The sequence below is a fragment of the Pelodiscus sinensis genome, chromosome 28 (genome assembly GCF_049634645.1).
Source record: "Pelodiscus sinensis isolate JC-2024 chromosome 28, ASM4963464v1, whole genome shotgun sequence".
Taxonomy (NCBI): Eukaryota; Metazoa; Chordata; order Testudines; family Trionychidae; genus Pelodiscus; species Pelodiscus sinensis.
The window spans coordinates 10,687,376-10,700,892 of NC_134738.1; the positions used below are offsets into that span (position 1 = coordinate 10,687,376).

The 13,517-nt window shown below is 60.3% G+C and overlaps 1 protein-coding gene across 4 annotated transcripts in view; it reads right to left on the bottom strand.

Moving 5' to 3' along the window:
* The window catches only part of RHOBTB2 (Rho related BTB domain containing 2), a 36,738-nt gene that overhangs the window by 1,972 nt on the left and 21,249 nt on the right, over nucleotides 1–13,517 (bottom strand). For 3 of the 4 annotated variants that reach the window (XM_006135529.4, XM_075910831.1, XM_075910832.1), the window contains 7 exons: nucleotides 8,323–8,524; nucleotides 7,973–8,076; nucleotides 6,581–6,766; nucleotides 5,164–6,176; nucleotides 3,363–3,481; nucleotides 2,153–2,303; nucleotides 631–719 (listed from right to left, as the gene is read on the bottom strand). In XM_006135529.4, the coding sequence (XP_006135591.2) occupies nucleotides 631–719; nucleotides 2,153–2,303; nucleotides 3,363–3,481; nucleotides 5,164–6,176; nucleotides 6,581–6,766; nucleotides 7,973–8,076; nucleotides 8,323–8,524 (1,864 nt within the window). Of the gene's footprint in view, nucleotides 1–630; nucleotides 720–2,152; nucleotides 2,304–3,362; nucleotides 3,482–5,163; nucleotides 6,177–6,580; nucleotides 6,767–7,972; nucleotides 8,077–8,322; nucleotides 8,525–12,770; nucleotides 13,168–13,517 lie in introns of those variants that run through there. The other variant, XM_075910833.1, reaches the window with a different exon arrangement.

Below are 13,517 nucleotides of genomic sequence, written 5' to 3' on the forward strand. Positions count from 1 at the left end.
CCCTGAACAGCCGGGGGAGCCACTCCGTACAGATGGAGAAGTCTCACCCCGCATCCGCCTCCCATCCAGCTGGGGGGACAGCCTGGCCCTGTGCAGCCTGCGAGACTTGCCGGGCTCACAGCACCGCAGGAAGCAGGCCCACCGACAGGCAGAAAATGATGGGCTGCCCTACCCCGCTCTGGGGCCACAAGCCCCCCATCCCCACCAGAGGAGCCCAGGGCCAGGCCAGCCCCAGCCTCCGCCTGCTGAGAGGACCCCCGGGGCAGCTGCACCAGGCTTCCTGGGCCCACCGTGCCTGCAGCAGCCTCCCTTGATGCAAAGACACTTTAGATACGTCCCAGGCAGGTTCTGGGGCCCGGTATCCCCTCCCTGCAACCCGCATGGGGAATATCAAAGGAGGCTTTTCCCCAGAGCAGGCCCAGTTACCATGGCAGCAGACGAGGGCCCTGGACTATTGCTCCCCCCGCATCAGTGGGCTCGGCGTGAAGCGACTGCTGGTGGCTGCGCTCTATCGAGCTGCTTCACTTCATGCTCTTTCCCGGCCCTTCCCTCCCTGCGTTCTCCTCCCCCGTGCGGGCAACCACAGCCACCGAGCACCCAGGGAACGACTTGGAGAGGAGCAACTCATACCTGTGCCAATTCCAGGAACACAAGGACGTCCCCGTCGATGTCCACCAACATCTGTGCTGCCTCCATCAGCCCCGCCACCATGTACTGCTCTGTAAGACACACAGCGGGGTTAGAGAGTCCGGCTCTGACACACACACACACACACTCTTCACAGGGCACATGCGGACCCGTATTCCCTGTCAGCCGGGTGCTTGGTGGCCATGTGGGCGAGATTAACAGCGTACCCACAGCTGGGTTTTTTTTGTTTCTGTGGGTGGTGCACATTCACACACACTGTGGTGCACATAAAATTATCCTGCACGTGGCCGGAAGACATCCGCTCATGGAGGGGAAAGATTAGAGGGAACGGTGGTGGACCAATAACTCCTGCTAGTCAGAACATTTATGACAAACGGTATTTTAGTCCAAGAGCTTGTGCTGGCTCGTCAGAGCCAAACCGCTGCACGGAGACGTTTCTATTTTGACATTTTCTACTAGCGGCAGGCTGAGATTAAGGGCCCATCTAACCCGGGGACACACAGAGATTTAGGGCGTGGCAAGGTAGGGTGTAAATTCACAGGGCACTAGCCGCCACACGCTAACTGGCTGGATGGAGCCTTCGGCTGGCCACTCAGCGCTAGGTCAAAGCACACAAGGGATCTGCTAGTGCGTGGCAAGCCGAAGCATTGTAGATTTGCTCGCACGCACCTACACACAGCTTGCTTTGCACTGTCACAAGACCTCCAGGAGGGCTCTGGCCAGAGTTGAAAACCTGCCCTTTTCCATCTGAAAACAGACCTTCTGACCCAATTCTCTTCCATTTCAATGTTCAGGAGGGTTGGGGGAGGGAGCTGTTCCAATATGGAACGAAAACCCAGCTCACCGCCCCAGAAGTGGTCCTCCTCTGGTCGCTTCCAACCCCCCCAAGCCACGGGACCTGTGTTGTGCTGTGGCTGGCTCTACAGCCGCCACCACAAACCTCGGGACCCAGGTGGAACTCCAAACATCCCCCCACCCCACCTGTGTCATTCCACAGGCAACTGGACCGGGGCTGTGCATCAAGCCACTGGGCTGGGTGAAACGGGTAACGGTGACCGATCCAGCAGGGTGTGTGGCACTACTAGTCTTGTCCCTCAGAACAGCAGCGGCTCACCAAGCCGGCCCTTACTCATGGGGGGCCAAGCCCCCTCCCTCCCAAGCGTGTCAAGCTGTCCCCGGGTTTCCGGGTTCAGCCTGCACAGGGAGGGAGCTGGCAGGAGACCCCAAAGCCCCTCTCCCCAAGTCACCGTTGCTCCTGATGAAGGGGGGCATACGGAGTCTCCGCTCAGGGTCCCTTCACTCCCTCAAGGCGCTCCAGATCCAGTGGTCACAACCCAGCTTTCTCTGCCTGCTCCTCAGCGGGCGGGAACCTGGCAGCCCTCCCAGTCCCCGGCCATTCAGACTGATTTCTAGGGTCACAGAACACCCCCCCCCCCCCGTCCTCCGCGAGGCTGTGTTTGTGGGGGGTCCGGGGGGGCTGCCTACCGCCCCTCCCCCGAGTTACCTGTGAGAGCCACCAGGTGCGGCAGACACAGCCGATTGGCCAGGATGATGAGCTGCATGTCGTCGAGGTCCGGGCCGGAGCTGAACTGGCCGGTGTACAGGTACTCGAGGACGGCTCGCATGCAGCTTTTACTGGTGTAAGGGAACATCACCTGGGAACGCGGGCACACAGGTTACCTTCCAAGGGGGAGCAGGCTGCCAGTGCCCACACTGTCTTCCCCCCAGTCCTGATCTTACTGCGGCCTGGCTCTACCTCGTCTGCACTGGGGGATTCCAGCTGTCTCTGGCCAAGCGGGAGAAACTGCCTGTGTGCAACCCCCCTCCAGACCATCCGGGCCTGTTGGTACGGGCTCCTTTTTCTGACTCCCCCCCATTTGTCTGAGCTCTCCCCGGTCTCTTCAGGCTTCCAGCTCTCAGCCAGCCCAGGCACAGTGTGGGTCATGGCCCCGAAAAATGCTTATTCCTGATTCTCATTCACCCCCTTTCTATGCAGCACAAGGGGAGGAGGGGCAGGGATGACAGCCTTTCAGCCCCTGATTCAACAGCTCTTCGGGGGTCTGCCCGGCCCCTTGTGTAAGTCAGAGTGACCCCAAGGCTGCTGGAACACCCACGCTCCCTGCAGGCTCAGGGGGGCAGAGACCAGCCACAGCGCATGGCGTTCCGGACTCCCACCACGCTGGGGCCTGGAAGCAGAGTCCTTATACTAGTTCTATCGCTGTGCAAGGGGCGTTCCTGGGGGACCCTTTCCACCCATTTCGAGGCCACTTTCTGCTGGCAGAGTAGCACGCAGGGGTGGGGTGCAGTGGAGCGCTCCCCGCCCCCCTCCCGCTGCCCGATCTCCTCTTGCTCCGGGCATCCTGCCGGATCTGCTGACTGGACTTTTCCCTCCGCCTCCCTCCCGCGCCGGCTCGCAGCGGAGTCTTGGCTTTCCTCTCCTTCTGCCCCCAGGGCCCGGGCGAGGAAAAGCACTGAGTCAGTGCGAACGGACTCGGGCCTCTCTCGCTCCATCATGCTGTAGCGCTGGGCCTCTGGGAGGCCAGTGCAGCAATGCAGGGAGCAGAACCGCGGGCTCAGCAGAACCGCGGGTGGGGCGCTGCCCGGGGCAAGATGCAGGTGGCCTTCTCTCCCCTCGCAAGCAGCAGGGCTGGGCGGGAGAGAGGGTCAAGCCCAGCCCCCCACCACCGCCCCACGGGCGCCTCCGCCCTCCTCACCTCTTGGGTTGAGCTCTCCACAAAGGGCCCCCCGAACATTGCGGCCATCCAGTCGCAGCTGGAGATGAGCAAGGGCTTGTGGGCACTAATGGCGCCGTCGTCCAGGATGAAGGTGACATCTGCAAAGAAGCACAGGGGCGGCCGTCAAGGGAGGCGCTCCCCGCCCGACAACCGCCCCCGCCGGCATGTCCGGCCCTCCCTACGAGCGCGCCAGCGAGGACGCAGCCGTGAGGCCGGGGAATAGGCCAGGCACAGCCAAGTCGAGGTGGACGCTACGTGCTGAAAGGATGCGTCACCCCCAGCCTTGTTCTCCATGTGGGCGGCGGGTATCCTAGGCAACGGAAAGCACGGCCTTCCCAAACGGCTTCACCTGGTCCCACCCGTGCCCAGCCCTGGGCCAGGCCTGCTGGCCAGCTCTCCGGAGCGCCGAGGCCGGCTGTGGGGGGGGCTTTTCTCTGCTCTCCAGTTGCCTGCTTGTGAGCACTAAGGGGCTGGAGGGGGGGTTGAGACCCAGCCAGGTGGAATGCTCATCGCCTAGCCAGGGCCTTCCACCCGCAGCTCCCGGCGTGCCTTCGGCAGGCGGCACGCCCAGAGTCCCTGCGAGCTGCGCGGTCGCCCGGGAGAGAAATCCCACACCACCCAGGTGACGAGCAGAGCACCCACATAAAAAAACATATTCTCCACATGGCTGGAAAAGATTAGAGGGAACTGTGAGCCGAACGCCCATTTTACAGACGGGAGGCACAAAGGTTTAGTGCCCATCAAGCAATCCTGGGGGAAGCTGAGGAAAGAAGCTGCTTTTTCTAGCTCGCCGGCCCCAGGACCATGCTCTCTTTCCCGGGGACCGGAGATCTAAGTCAGAAGAACGACTGGTGACCTATGCAACCTTGGGGTTTGCCAGATTAGGACAAATTCAGCCAGGAGGCCGCTGGCAGGAGGTTTATGTCAGGAGGCCATAAGGTCATGTCACGGTGTCATGACAAAACGTGATGCCACGGCGTCGGAATGCCACGGCGACGAGACAAAATTCAACCTCCTAACGTGAGGTGCTTTCTGAAGCCCGAGAAGGGATCTCGGAACCGGGAAATGTCCCACAAAGGATGGGTTTCCCATCACGAAAGGGGACGATTCTACACACTCCAGACCAAGGAGAAACTGAGTCGCGCAAGCTGCTCTTGTTTAAAAGAAACAGACCTGCAAACTGGCTGGAGAGCAGGGATTCTGCAGATGCGACAGCTGGGCTTTGCAGGAGTCACTAACTAGGCCATCATAACTACAGCAAAGCTGCACTAGAAGTTTTCTCCAGAAGCGCTGGAAAGAGGCTGGCTTGGACAGCCTTGGAGAGCGGCAGCCTGGCCAGCGGAGGCACGTAGCCACCCTGGGCAGCAGCACTGGAAGCTGCCCTATTTACCCTGCCTCAGCCTTTTGCTGCAGGGTGCACTGCTAAGTCCCAGAGTTCGGTCACCACAGCACACTCGGTCCTGGGTCCCTGTCCTGAGGTCCCAGGACTGGCTGCTGAGATTCAGGTGCCTGTCCAGGAACTGGACGGATGCATCTGCTTGTGCACGGGGCCTCTAACAGCTCGGTCACTACTGGCCCAGACCGGGCTCAGAGGGGTGGCTTAGAAAGACATCCCAGGCCATGCCCCCGCCCAGAAGGAGGAGATAAAGGCTCCCCGTGCCGTGCCCAGTTGCCTGAGCCCCAAGCCCCTCCCCACCCCAGTGAGCGACCCCCTACCCCCATGAACCTTCTAGTCCCCCCGTGGCTATTGCTCCGGCAGGGAACCCCTCTCGGGCCGTACCAGAGAAGGTCCCCTTGGCCAGGCACTCCTTCACACGGTTGGTCCGCCTGACGTGAAAGGCTTTGGTGATCTCCTGGTTCATGAACGCCTCGTTGTTCAGGATGTTGGCCACCATCATCCGGAGGTCGAAGACCTCCAGCAGCTCGGCGATGTGGGCGATGTGCATCAGGTCCCGCTCGTTCTCGTCCAGTTCCCCCGTGTAGAGATACTTGAGCACGGCCCGGAAGGGTCCCGGCTGGATGGAAGGGTCCATCTTCACCACCACCATGAGCCGGGACTTGTAGGTCAGGGGGTCGTCGGCCATCTCCTCCTGGATGCTGACGAAGGCGCGGCTCCAGGAGGAGAGGATCCTCCCCCGCCTCAGCCCGCGCTCCCCGTTCTCGTAGCGGTTGCCCCGCAGGATCCCGTCGCTGGTGGAAGCTCTAAGGCACGGTTTACGCTGGTTGGAGCTGAACTCCTCGGTGCTTTCGCAGATGTCGAAGCTGGCGGCTCGGAGGAGGAGGTCGCGCCCGTGGGGCCTCTCCTCCTGGTGCAGCCGCCGTTCGGCGGCGGCCCTGGAACTGCCCCCGGGCGCCCCCTGCTGGTCCTCCTCACTCAGGTCCATCTGGAACAGGTCGTAGAACTTGGAGGAGGAGGTGGAGAGGTAGATCTTGTGCGCGTAGATTCTGATCCTCTCGTGCAGCACGAGGATGACGTCTGCGCACAGGGGGTCCTCCAACAGGTGGGCCGGGTGCTCCTCATTGTTGGAAGGGGGGTCGGGGACCAAGATGATGGGCGGGGGTGGCTTGGGAGGCAGGAAAGGGGCCTGGAGCAGCGGCCTCTGGACATTGCGGAGGTGGGACTTCCAGAACTGGAGGTGCCGGCGGGAGATCAGGGCAGCCCGGATGGCGTTGTCGAAGACATCCTTGATGCCGAATTGAGCTACCACGCTGGTCTCGTAATAGGGGATGCCCAGCTCTTTGGCCACCTCCCTCCCCTTCTCGGGGGGCAGAATCTCATTGGGTTTGATGGGCCTGGAACAAAGAAGGAAACACATTGCAAGAGGACTGCACAGGGGTACAGCATGGGAGAGCACCAAGCCCTGTGCAGTGACAAACACGGGACGCCCACTGGCACAGCAGGCTGCCTGGGGCCAAGAAGATCACACCCACGGGCCAACCAGTGCCACCTTTGGTCTCCTACATCTTATATTTCTCCTCACCTCTCTGTTCCCTGTTCCTCCTCCCCTTTCTCCTGTGCTTCCTCCCTCCCTCTCAGTTCCTCTTCCCACAAGGGAACTGCTCTGAATGGTAGATTTCGGAGCATGGGTCCATCGGGAGTGTGTGGCTGCCTCATGGCCTCTCTGCCCCCCTGGTGAGCAGCATGTGTCCCCCCGGGGCTGCCCGGACATCCCTCCCTGCTTTTGCCTCAGCTCTACCTGGCCAAGGGTCGTCGGGCGCGATTGACGGCTTCCAGGTCGGCATAGCGAAGGTCCAGCTGACAGCCCACCAGGATGACAGGCGCACGGGGGCAGAAGTGCTTGATCTCCGGATACCACATGGTCTTAACGTGGTGCAGGGAGTTGGGATTAGCAATGGAGAAGCACAAAACCACGACATCGGACCTAAGAGTGGAGAAGAGGCAGGGTTCCCTTACGAGTTTGTCCTCCAGGGGCCGTGCACTCACTCCAGGCACACAAGTATAGGCCCCTACTCTGCACACGTAGACACGTGCAAGGCAGACTCCCCACAAAAGGGTCAACACTAGGAGGAAACACCGACTCCATGCATGGTGCTGACCTGTAGCCCCAGACCTGAGCTTATGAATGAGATTAAATTCTACATCCAGTGCCGAAGGATCTTAAAATGTTTCAGAACAGTAAAACAGCAGCTATTAGCACTGTAATGCAAAACATGCAAGTAGAGAAACATAGGACAATGGATAACGACTAAGGCAGGCGGTTAGTGGTCGTGATAGTCTAGCAAAAGAGTTAGACGACTGCTCCATTTAAGGTTAAAAGCTTTAGCAACATCTTGCATTATATAGATTGCACTCAAAAGCGAAGTAACGGATTTCTAGGGGATTTTTGGATTGAGATAACCGTGACTTCCATTTGCGCAAATTGGGGTTTTTTGCGCGCTCGATTTAAGAGCGGGGAATGGGACTTATAACGCATCAGTCCCTACAAGCGTCAACAACTTCAGCGCGGAACGGATGTATACCCGGGAGACTTATACCAGGAACGCCCTGTAACTATGTCAGCCGTTAGCGATTGCTTTATTTTGTGCCGGCCTACGGCTGGAAGTATGCATGAGCCAGAGGGGCGGAGGGGGGTTGTTATAGTTAGCTGACGTTATTTGTTTTTCTATGATTTCAGGATTTGACAATGTCTGGATTAAATAAACTTCGTGGGTGTGTTTCACCAGCCTCAAACTCAGTAAAACGTGAACCACTGGAGACGTGTACAGTCTGCACCCTCAACTTCTGAGGCTACACAGGGATGCAGGTCGTGCCCGGGAGTGCAATGCACACTCGCATGGAAGCCAGCCCTCCCCCCCAACCCCGAGGTGCAATGCACACCCCGCTCCTGCACAGGAACCAACTCCCACCCCACAGCCCTGCATTGGAGTCAGCCCTTCCCTCCCTGCAGTGCACCCTCCCCCAGAAGGGAGCCAGCCCCCCAGGGAAGACATGCACACTCCCAGCATAGAAGCCTTCCCTCTCCGTGCAATGAATCTTGCCGCAGGAAAGCCAACAACGAGCCGCCCCTTTCATGCACCTTCTCCCTCCAGTTCCTAGGCCCACAGCAAAGTCCGGTTTGCCAGCCTACCTTCCGTACGCGAAGCGTCGATCTTTGTGGTGGTCCCCAAAGGTATCCCAGAGTCGCAAGGACACGCTCACATCATCTACCACGTCTCGGGAGCGCTCCAGCACCTGAGGGAGCAGGAAAGATCAGTCACCTGCTAAGTCAGGGGAAGGGATGGGGAGGGACTAGCTAGCGCCCCTCTCCCTCTGGAGACAGGACGTGAAAGGGGAATTCATGATGCCGCGGACCGTGGGCTGAGCCTCTGCTTGTCTTGGGAGGGCAGACTGACAGCCCGTCGGCATGAATTCTCCAGGAGAGGGGTGTCCTGCGATGTACCCAGCCCCAGGCCCGCCCGCGGGGCAGCCCTCACTCACCTCCTGGCAGACACGATACTGGTCAATGGCCCAGACCGTGGGCACGTGGGTGGCGAGGAGCTGGTACTGGGTCAGCGTGGCATTGCAGGCGCGGGCACAAATGAGCCGGGTCTTGCCCACTGCGTTGTCCCCCACCACGACGCACTTGATAGTTTCTACGTTTGGCCTCTCATAATCCATGTCAGAATCCATTAATTGGGACCTGAGGAGAAAGCAAGAGGCTGAGTCCAAGTTCCAGACCCGCCTGCGAGGCAGCCCTGGGTGCCGCCCCGGGCCTGCCTGGGCCTCCTCGGCCCCCAAAAGCCCTGGGACTAACCCGCTCCCCCAGAGAGCAGCTCTAGAGAGGTCCTGTTATCCCACAGGGCCGCTGTGCCCATGGGGAGGAGGCGGTCCTGATCCACTTGGAGCCCCCTTCCCAAGAGAGACTCCTGCTTCTGAGCCAGATGGGCTCCCTGTCCGGAGACACAATAGGGTCGACCCCCCGTCTCCACAGGGGGCCGAGTGGCCAGCCACTCCCCACCCTACCCCCTACAAACTCCACAGGCAGGAAGCAGCCGCCCTGCCCATCCCGGTGAGACCCTGCCTGGGGCTACGGCAAACCCCAGGGAAGGTACTCGGTAAACAAGCCCAGCCAGCCGGGACCCACAACCGGGGCCAGCCTCCACGGCAACCCCTGTGCAGGTGCGAGCTGTGCTAGGGCGCAGAGCCAGGGCAGGAGTGGTCCGGGAAAGAGCCCCGGGGAGTGGGCACGCTCCAGCCGCACCTCCGCTCCTGCCATACTCACGAGGCCCCGTTTTAAAGGGACACCCACATGGTCTGTGTCCCTCCCGGAGAGCCTTCCCCGCCCCCGAGGGGGCCGCTGCCAGGCGTCGCAGTCGCTGCGTCTCTCACGCCCCCGGCGTCACGTCTCCCCGCAAGGAGCCTCGTCCAGGCTCCTCGTGAGCGTCTCCCCCGTCCTCACAGCCCGCCCCGCCGGCCCCCAGTAGCGGAGACCCTGGCCGGCAGCTCTCCCCCCGAGAGCCCAGCGAGGTCCATGCCCCCCCAGGAAGCGCTGAGCAGAGAACAACAAACCGCAGCCCTTGTCGGAGGAACGAAGACGAGGCAGCTCCCCAGCCCTTCTCCACACGCGCTCCCCGCGGGTTCTCTTTAAAATTTAATGGGTTCCTGGAAGCATGCACTGCTCTGCCTCTCCTAAGACACGTGGCCTGACTGTTTGCTTGGACTCTCCTCCCTCCCCCATCTCCCCAGCCCAGGCTCATGCTTGTTCATGTGAGAGAGAGTCTCCCCCCCCCCCCATTCCTCTCCTCTCAGCATTAGCTCAGGAAGCTTCTAGATCCACCTGAGCGAACACAGCCTCCCTCTCCCCTGCCAGATGTCTCCCTCCACTCCACACGTGCTCTCTCGCGCTCCCTCTCACACACGCACACAAGTGCCGAGTTCTTAGAAACAGCCCGAAGGGCAGAACAGAATTATCTCCGGGTTGGTGGTGCCTCCTCCCGCCTGCACCGAAGCGGGAACAACCGGGACCAGGGTCACCGCACACGCTTCCCGTGCTCTCATTTGACTCCGGCAGGACGACGCGGCCCAAGCAAAGTTCAAGACTCCCCGAGGAGCGCTGTGCTCCTTCTCCTACACACAGTGAGGCAGGCTTTTAAAAACACAAACCATCCTGTTCTGAAGGCTCAGCAGGGACCGGCAGGGCTGGGCCGTGGGGCAGCCTACACAGCTGGGGCCCTGGACGGCATGCCCAGGGCAGTGCCGAGAGATGCTCATGCCGCTAGCATTCCAGCGGGTGCTGTCAGGCCGCGGCTGCAAGGAGGTCGGTGCTGCTGGCGCTGAGCATGGAGAGGAGGTGGCTTCCAGCCAGCCGTCAGCAGCGTCAAGTCAAGGCACACAAGGCCGAACCGCGCCAGTCTCAGCTGTACCGTGAGCAGGAGTCTCGAGCACGCAAAATTCACACTGCTTACCCCAGGGGTTTGCAAGGCTTCTGTCCGGGGGTTGGGGGGGGGGCAAGGGCTTCTCTTTGTGAGAACAAATCCAAGCTGCCTGGCTCTGAACTCTCTCTCGAGCACTATTGCCTCTTGGCACTGGCCTTCTGAGGTGCCTTGTATATACACCAGCCCAGCAGAGCTAATACCCAGGTAACCATAGCGTAGCAACGCAGATCGGCGCAAAGGGACGCGAATGCAGGTCTCAGTAGCCGACGCTGAAAGGACTAAAGGGACTTTCCAAGAATACCATCTCTGCCCAAGCTCCCCAGGAGCCCCATCCTGCCAGAGCTCACTTGCAGGAGCTCAGCACCCTAGCAGGATCAAGCCCCAGGTCTTGTGGTCTCAAAGACTAAATGCAGCAGGCTGGGTCCTGAGCTGATGGGGAAAACAGCATGTCCCAGGACAAACATGATTTTAACCGAGGTGCTCCTGTCTCGCAGAAGAAAACCTCTGCCAGGAAGGAAAATGAGATTAAGGGAGGAGATGGACACACGGCAAAGACAGACAAATGGAATCTGCCCAGACCCCACTAGCACCCTACATGGCTCAGCCCTCAAGGAGGTGAGAAGTGGAAGTAGGAAGATCTTCGGAAGGGCTATAAAATGTCTAACTCCAACATGTTCCAAAGTGCCCGTTGCTTAAAACAGGAAACAAATCGCAGAGCAGAGTCTGAATCTGGGGGGGACAAAGGGTCCATTTGGAAGGCGGACTGGGTGCCCCTTGGGGTCTCCTGAAGGGCTTTGGGTCAGCGGCACAGGTCTCGGCATCAGCCGCTGTGCACAAAGTTCGGCGTCTAAGCACAGGTTGGCTTTTAACTCCAGCCCCGTGCTAGCAACACAGGAAATCCCAAAACAAAAAGCAGTCAGGAGCAGGTTTCAGCCTCTGTGCAAGGGGGGAAAGGCTGGCACAAAATGAAGGAGACATGAGAGGTGAAACTCTAAGCTCAGCTGCGGGGGGTGGGAGCGGGGGAGCTGGGGGAGGAAGGGAAATGAGTGTCCATGAGACACATCCAGCTTCCCATCTCATCGTTGACCTCCCCACCTCTCCCACGTCCCCACCAGCCCCATCCAACTCCCACGGGAGGAAATGGAATGAGGTGGGTCAGAGCCCGAGGATGCTCTAGGCTCCATGTGCACTCCTAGTAATAACCCCATCTCAGTCCTCCTCATAACTCTCCCAGCATCTGCTCTGATCCACCCTTAAACTCTACATCACCCCATAATCTCTTCCCCACCATAGGCTCTTCTCTCTGCCCACCTCCAGTGCAACCTCCCAGGCCCTACTCACAGTGCACCCCAGAAGTACATCACCCGCCTTAGCCCTTCTCTGGATCCCCCTCCCAATGCGCACGACCCACCCCCTTTCCCTCCTCCCAAAGAGCATCCAGATTTGTTCATTTTCAGCAGCCCCAGTTTCTGGTTACCAAGGAAACTAAAGAATCACCCCAGGGAGCCCAGCATGTATCCTAGCAACTCCCAGGCTAAAAATCCTCCATCCTGCATCTTATACAATAACCAACACACACACACACACACACACACACCCCTCGCACAATCAACCACACACACACACACACACACACCCCTCGCACAATCAACCACACACACACACACACACAACCCTCGCACAATCAACCACTCACACACACACACACACAACCCTCGCACAATCAACCACTCACACACACACACACACAACCCTCGCACAATCAACCACTCACACACACACACACACAACCCTCGCACAATCAACCACACTCTCTCTCTCTCTCTGTAGGAATGTACCCAAAATAGAACGGTCTCGTGAATGCAGCATCTCCTGTGAACCTGCTGCAAATCGGGCAAGTGAAATCTGAGCAGCAGCACAAGAGGATGGGAAGAGAAACTAGGCGCAAAGAAAGAATCCTGCAGGCGAGGGCCTGGCACGGTATTCTCTGTACTAGTGCGAATCAGAATTGTAGCCCAGAAGGAAATGCCGACCTCAAACCAAGGCAGCGTGCACACAAAGCGGGGCCAAAACGCAGATCCGGTGGCAAGGCTTTTGCAAAACCGCGCACCAAGCCATTGCAAATCTAGCAACCCCCGCTCCTCCCTCCCCCCATCATAACATGCAAGCAGGCTGCAAAGGTTCTGCACACACACCGCAGCCACGAATCGCCCATCTCTTGCCAAGAGCAGAGGCACGGGAAGGAACCACAACTCCAGCGCCAGCCTGCGGGGCTTATGCAACGGCATCGAAGCTGCAAAAAGCGCATTTGCAAAGGGCCTCCGGGGGGGGGGGGGGGCATTGCACGAGCTGGGGATGGGGTTTGGCAGCATCCTCGGAGCCGCGCCGACAGCCCCCAGCCCCTCGCCCCTGCCGCTAGGCGCCCGGGTGTGCGCGCCTCCCTTCCCCGGCCGAGGCGAGGAGGGAGCGCCGGGCTGCCGGGGGAGGAGCAGGGCCCGAGCGGGTACTTACACCGACACAGAGGAGGCAATTTCCAGTGGGCAGGCTGCAGCTGACCCCGCGAGACGTGTCCATGGTAAATAGCGCGGCCCGGCTCCGTGCGTCCGAGGCGGCTGCGGGGGGCTACGCGCCCCGGCTCAGCGGCTCCGACCCGAGCCCAGAGGGCGCAGGGCCCCGCACGGCAGCTGCAGCCATCGCCGCGGGCTCCGGAGCATCCTCCCTGCGCGCAGTAGCATGGGAAGGCGGCCGGGCTCCTCGCTCGCCCACTTGCCTGGCGGGGCCCTGCTCCCCGGGGGTGCCCAGGCAGGATGCGGCCCCCTCCTCCGCCCCACTCCGGTGCTACTTGAGGCCGGGCGCTGCAGTTCCCGGCTGGGCTCGCCCACCGCCTGTTTTCATTCACAAAAACAAGAACCAGCCACAGGCCCCGCCCCGCTGTCTCCCCCCCCCCAGCTGCCCATTGGCTGAGAGGGGGAGCCGGGGGCACTTCCTGTGCCAGGCCTGCCTGGGCAGAAACGGGTTGGAGGGGAGGAGGGTGGAGAAGGTTCAGCTCAGGTGCCTATCGGGAGAGGTCAGCTGTGCCTTTACTTCTGCCACCCTCCTCCGCTCTTCCCACTTGCCTCCCATTCATCTGCCTGCATCCCTCCCCCCCTGCACCACTTCCCTCCATCTGCCTGCACCCCCCCTGTACCTCTTCCCTCCCCTCCCCTGCACCCCTGCCTTCTTCCCCTGCACCCCTCCCCCCCTGCACCACTTCCCTCC